At 36.8% G+C, this 5,675-nt stretch overlaps 1 protein-coding gene across 2 annotated transcripts in view; it reads right to left on the bottom strand.

The window, feature by feature from the left end:
• Nucleotides 1–2,214: 2,214 nt before the first annotated feature.
• CHRD (chordin) overlaps nt 2,215–5,675 on the bottom strand; it is a 51,901-nt gene continuing 48,440 nt past the window's right edge. For both annotated transcript variants that reach the window (XM_072408396.1, XM_072408395.1), the window contains 7 exons: nt 5,013–5,106; nt 4,851–4,901; nt 4,649–4,746; nt 4,440–4,551; nt 3,726–3,880; nt 3,539–3,638; nt 2,215–3,414 (listed from right to left, as the gene is read on the bottom strand). In XM_072408396.1, the coding sequence (XP_072264497.1) occupies nt 3,350–3,414; nt 3,539–3,638; nt 3,726–3,880; nt 4,440–4,551; nt 4,649–4,746; nt 4,851–4,901; nt 5,013–5,106 (675 nt within the window). In that variant the 3' untranslated portion in view covers nt 2,215–3,349. The remainder of the gene's footprint in view (nt 3,415–3,538; nt 3,639–3,725; nt 3,881–4,439; nt 4,552–4,648; nt 4,747–4,850; nt 4,902–5,012; nt 5,107–5,675) is intronic.

Genomic DNA, 5,675 nt, shown 5'->3' with positions numbered 1-5,675 from the left:
TGGGGGACAGTAGGGGTTACCAATATTAGTGAATAATAGGGCATGGGAGGACATCTAGCTACTGGAATATTTAACCTGGAGCGAATGTTTAATGATAGGGTTTGAAATTAGTTTGCAGGTTCCAGGGAGAATTCATAGAAGAGTTTCCAGACAAATAGGGTATTTTAAAGAAATATGCAGTTCTGCTTTACTGAAAAGTAAACCTGTACTGAAAGAAATATGGAGATTTTAGTGCTAATAAATCACTAGTGATTCATCTCAAGGAGTAGCAATTGCTCACAGAACAGATGGAACAAATAGTTTCCTATAATGCAGGCTACACAAGTGGAATGCAGAAGCATCTTGTAGCAATTAATTGCACATGGCTGGAGCATAGAGCAATCATGCGAGATTGATTACTATTTGCGATTGATATTTGCTACTCCATCTTTTCAGTTCTAGCTGTGCACACATAAGGTCTGGTATTTAAATATACAAAGATTTATATAATGCAAATCCCTGCAATGTTCCAGAACATAATGTCAGTGGTTTCTTCTGCCTGCGATCCTGAGAAAGTATTTTTCCTTAAAAAACAGTCACCCCATCCTTATATTTAGCAATGACAAAAAAGAAGGCAAATCCAGATTGGTAACCACTGTATCCCCTGTATGGGTGGAATGAAGTGTGGAATTATCTAACCTCTCTATGCTTTTAGAGAGTAGCATGTCCTTTATTTTAGACTGTACACATTGTCAGTGAAAAAAGCTTTTTTTAGCTTAGTGAAGGTGAGGTGATTTCAGCCATTCACATATCACATTTTTTCTTACATTTCCTTGCATGTGAGTAAGTAGGTATTCTTTGAAATGTGAATTTTAACCACATTCACTAAGAATTATCCTTTGAAGAGTGATAATTTGCTTTGCTTACTGAACAGCTTACACTCTTTCAGCAAATAAACCCCATATGGCACACAGGTTGTTGCACAAGATTAGGAAGGGACCTGCACCAAACTATATGTAAATGTGGTACAGTTTTGTGATTCTGTCACTGCATGTTAGATTTTTTTTAATCCTTTTGGTATGTATAACTCTCAATGAAATATTGTATGAGCATGTGGCCAAGCACTTTACATGTTAACAGCCATTTAGCATTTGTGCTGACCTAACATGGTGGCCACTAGTTGGCAAATTAAATATCATAGGAAAACAATGGCAAATCTGTACAGATTACATCCAAAACTAAGAAGGCTTTGGGGTTTTGTAGGTCCTTACATATACGTACATGTAAGGACTTGTTCTCTCAGTCACATAATATAGAGTGTATACTATAAATTCCGGGACTTTTACGACCCTTTATCACAAGATTTACATGTTCAGACTTTTTATTCTCATGAGTGAAGAAATATACATCCATCCAGTCACAAATTATCAATACAAACTGTCATATTAGTGTGTAATGCCCCCTATTTGTTGGGAGTTCCCTACATCTATTTATGTATGTTATGGTGTATGTTATGGTGATGATTCGTGATTGCCTTTTAGCATTCAAGAGTCTGTGGCAGCATTTATCAACTAGATTTCCTCCAAAGAAAAATATTTTTCCCACTGACCACCAATGTAAAGAGTATTGTTACCACTTGGGAACTAGTAGACGAGGCCCTCCTCCCAATTAACACCAATATAAAGGGTTCCTACCCTCAAGCAAAGATAATGCAATATGGATAGTTGTTACATATGCCTATATCCATATCAGTTCACTTCAGAATGGGTTAAAGTCTCTAGCCGCGTACACACTTCCAATTATAGTCATTGGAAAGGATCTTTCATGATCCTTTCCATCTATGAACTGCATGATGCATTAACGAGTGCTGTACATACAGCACTGTTCTGCTCTATGCAGAGGGGAGGGGGAGAACGGCGGCGCAGCACCGCCCTGCACGCTCTCCCCCTTCCCTTGCATTACGATTGTTTGTCGTTCATCGTCCATGGATGAACGATGCACACTGTACACACTTTAGATTCTTGTCCGATATCGGCCCTCTGACGATTATCGGGCGAGAACCAATGGAAGTATTGTATTTTTTTACCTGATGTGATATGGGCAGAGCCTATGGAAAAACATTGCCTGAGTAAAACTTCTGCTTCCTCTTTGGTTTTGTAATAACTGGAATGGTTAAAACACATAAAAAATATAAAAGTTACATACAAAATAAAAGTAAACAAACAGAAAAACAGCTTGATATGTAATATGCTAATATATTTATACATATATAAATATGCTAATCTTTACCCTTCAAACTGTAACAATGTGAATGCTGTAGTTCAAAGTAGTTGCAATTCTTTTGCAGTTTAATTGAGTTTAATAAATATAATCACAATAATTAATTCACACATTTGCTGCATCCATTGAAAACACTATAAATAATACAAAACACATAAAACATAACACAGGTGTTTGTACAAACATCCGAAAACACATATTTAAGGTAATACATTCTTAATATATTGGCAGTAGGCATGTATATATGGACATACACACATCCAGTTCTTCTCATATCTACAATGTGATCCTTGTCTGTTCACAGTCACTTTTATTTAGTGCTGCAAACCATCCAATGGGATCCAGCAGAGTACATTATAGTTGTATGCTGTGATGAATATTCTCCAAGAAAGGTAGTCTGTTTTGCTGGGGGTGACAAACTGGAACTGCTTCTGTTAGATGAACTTCTTTTGTAACAGTCTGCGTCACATTTTACACTTTGTACATCACTTACATTTTTACATTATTGGGTGACAGAATATATTTTGTGCTATGCAATCAGTCCCACAGTTACCCTTATATGGATCAGTAAAGGGTCTATATCATCATATTTTGTGCTATGAAATCTGTCCCACAGTTACCCTTATATGGACCAGTAAAGGGTCTACATGATAAAATCTTGCAGTTGCCAATTTAGGTAAAAAAAATAAATGTCCTGCAAGCTTTATCCCTACAAAGGATCACTAAGGGTCGGAATGACATCAGTCTTGCAGTTGCCTCATTAGAAAAGCCATAACATCATAGTCCTGCAATAGTATTGTAAAGGAAATTACGGCATCGAGTCCTGCAGTTGTCTTCATTTGCTTCCTAGTGAAATACACCATAGCATAGTTCTATAGCAGTAATAAATGCTTGCTGGCGAGGACTGTATTACATCAAATTTGTCTTGTGGTGTTTTCAGAATGGTAAGATATCAGAGTCATAACATTCATATAAAGTATCCAATTAGGAGATATGTCATCAGAGAGGGCCGAGTGACTTGAAACCAGTTTTCATAATTTCATAATATTCCGTCCATTTCTGTTATTTCCACTGTCCATTTCTCTCATATTTAATAACTCCATGCACTTATTGGTTCTTCAGAATTTAACTTTTCATCTTCTTCCTGGCTGTCATCTGTAAGTAAGGCAGGATAGTTTAGATGCAGTAAGGCACTTGCACCTTTAAAGCAAATATATATATATTATCTAAAAGACAACATTTTTATACCAGGTGTGTACTGCACATAGTTGGTACTTACCTTGGCACTCACTGCAACAGATTCTGTCTGTCTTTCCACTAGCCTTGCATTCGGGGTCGCTGCATTTCCATTTATGTTTTTCACACTGAGGGGAACCATCCTGTTGAATAATAAATGGTTAAAATTTATCACAGTAAAGTTAAAAGTTTTTACCCACCACATTTTCCACTAGCACATTACTACTTACCACACAAACACAGGTAACACACTTCACCACACCATGTTTTGGAAGAGTCGGGTGCCATCTCTCATTGTTGGCATACAGATGACCCATCACTCTGCACTGCCTTGGTTCATCAGATTGCATTCTGTCTGCCAACTCCAAAGGGTTTTGAGCTTCATCTGCAAGGGAGAACAGTAAATTAATCTTACAGGTAAAAGGTGGGAATGGAATATATTTCAAGTGCTTTTACAAAAATATTGCTATTTGTGTTCTCTGGTAGTATCTGTAGAGCTCATGAACAAAAAAAGCCTTCTTCACCTTGTCAAAAACCTGCAAAAAAACCTTGACTAGAGTTGGACTATATTAGTATACTGTCATCTAATATACTAAGCATACTAGTATATATGCTTAGTCAATGAGAGGTCAATGACTACCTCCTTATATTTTACACTTTAATACATTATAAAAACCACTGGGTCTTGTCTACTTAGGTCCATGTCTGTGAAGGCTCTCATTTATTCATGTCATCATGGTGCATCTGGTAATAGTTAGTCACATTCAACCAGACCTGTTTTAGAAGTGTTGAAGACATTTGGTAGCTTGTAAAAGTTGCTTCTTCAGTTCTGAACCAAAATACTGCCTTAGACAGGCTATTAGCATTCTTCAACATTACAAAAGCAACTCCATTGTGCCAGTTTAAATGGCTTTAGGTTTTTGCAATGTGCCACTTTCTCTTACCTGGGCACTTCTTGCAGCAATCCATTGGACTGGCCCGGATTGGATTAGCACATGTAAGCTGTGGGCAGGTCTTTCTCACACAGTGCAGGTCTGGGAGGTCAGGTGATGAATTCTAATAAAAATAAAAAAAAAAGAGATTGGTGAGTGGATTTTATCAACGTATAAGTAGTTTTAAGTCTAAAGGAGAAAAGAACCTTTCGAAATCTTACCCTGCAGGTGCAAGTTGCGCACAGGACTAGACCAAAGGGTTCAACCACTGGATGCCAGTGTGTCCCAGCTGCTCTCCAAAACCCATTAAAATAACACCCTGCAAAAGAGTAGGAGAGATTTTGAGATACAAAAATACCTAAGTATGCTGGATGAGAATGGAATGAACAATGTAGAAAGGATAAGTTTGAAAACATTTCTTACCTTCAGCATGAGGTTTTGAATGCTTTTTCACTTCCAGGTTTTCTTTCTTTTCTGAAATAAAAAGCTAAATGTTTAATATAAAAGAAAACAACTGAAAAGAATTTGGCCTCATTACACTAGAATCGATCTCTTGGACTCAAAATGGCAATTCTTAAAACTTACCCTCACACACTGGACAGCACTGGTCAGGTAATTGGACGGGCTGAGTACAGTTCAAAGGCTGACACACAATAGGGTCACAGATCACAGTGCGTTTCTGAAAAAGAGATTGAAAAACAAAAGTTTAACAGATGAATCAATTTCACAGTGATCCTAAACACACTTAATCTTCATACCATTTTTATAGACTGTATTTTGTCATTTACACAGTGTGGGGATATATAAACATAAATATACAACTCATTTAAAGAAATGTATATACAGAAATTAGGAATACCTGAGTGGAGGATTCTATGCTTAACTATATAAATGAATTGAAAACTTTAATTATTTGTTTTGTACACAAAAGGGTTCATTTAGTAAAGCACTTCAATTAACAAACAGTATCTGTGCTCACTTTGAATACTCAATTATGTGCTGATGGAAATAAAGAAGTATATTTGCTTTGCATATGGTTGAATAATACCGTGAATGGAGACTCAATTTATTCTGTAAAAGTTTCTAACTCCTTTTGTAAGCAGTCTCAGTCTGAAGTCTGTAACATTTTTCATGATTTCTAATAGAATCATGCATGGTTATTTCATTTTTTTATGTTGCAGCCTGATGTTATAATCATTGGAATCCTTTTTTCCCCATCTACACTGTGACCCCCCCCCCCCCCCCCCC

The sequence above is a fragment of the Pyxicephalus adspersus genome, chromosome 4 (genome assembly GCF_032062135.1).
Source record: "Pyxicephalus adspersus chromosome 4, UCB_Pads_2.0, whole genome shotgun sequence".
NCBI lineage: Eukaryota > Metazoa > Chordata > Amphibia > Anura > Pyxicephalidae > Pyxicephalus > Pyxicephalus adspersus.
Note: the sequence above shows the minus strand (reverse complement) of the source record. Positions and strands in the feature narration are given on the sequence as shown.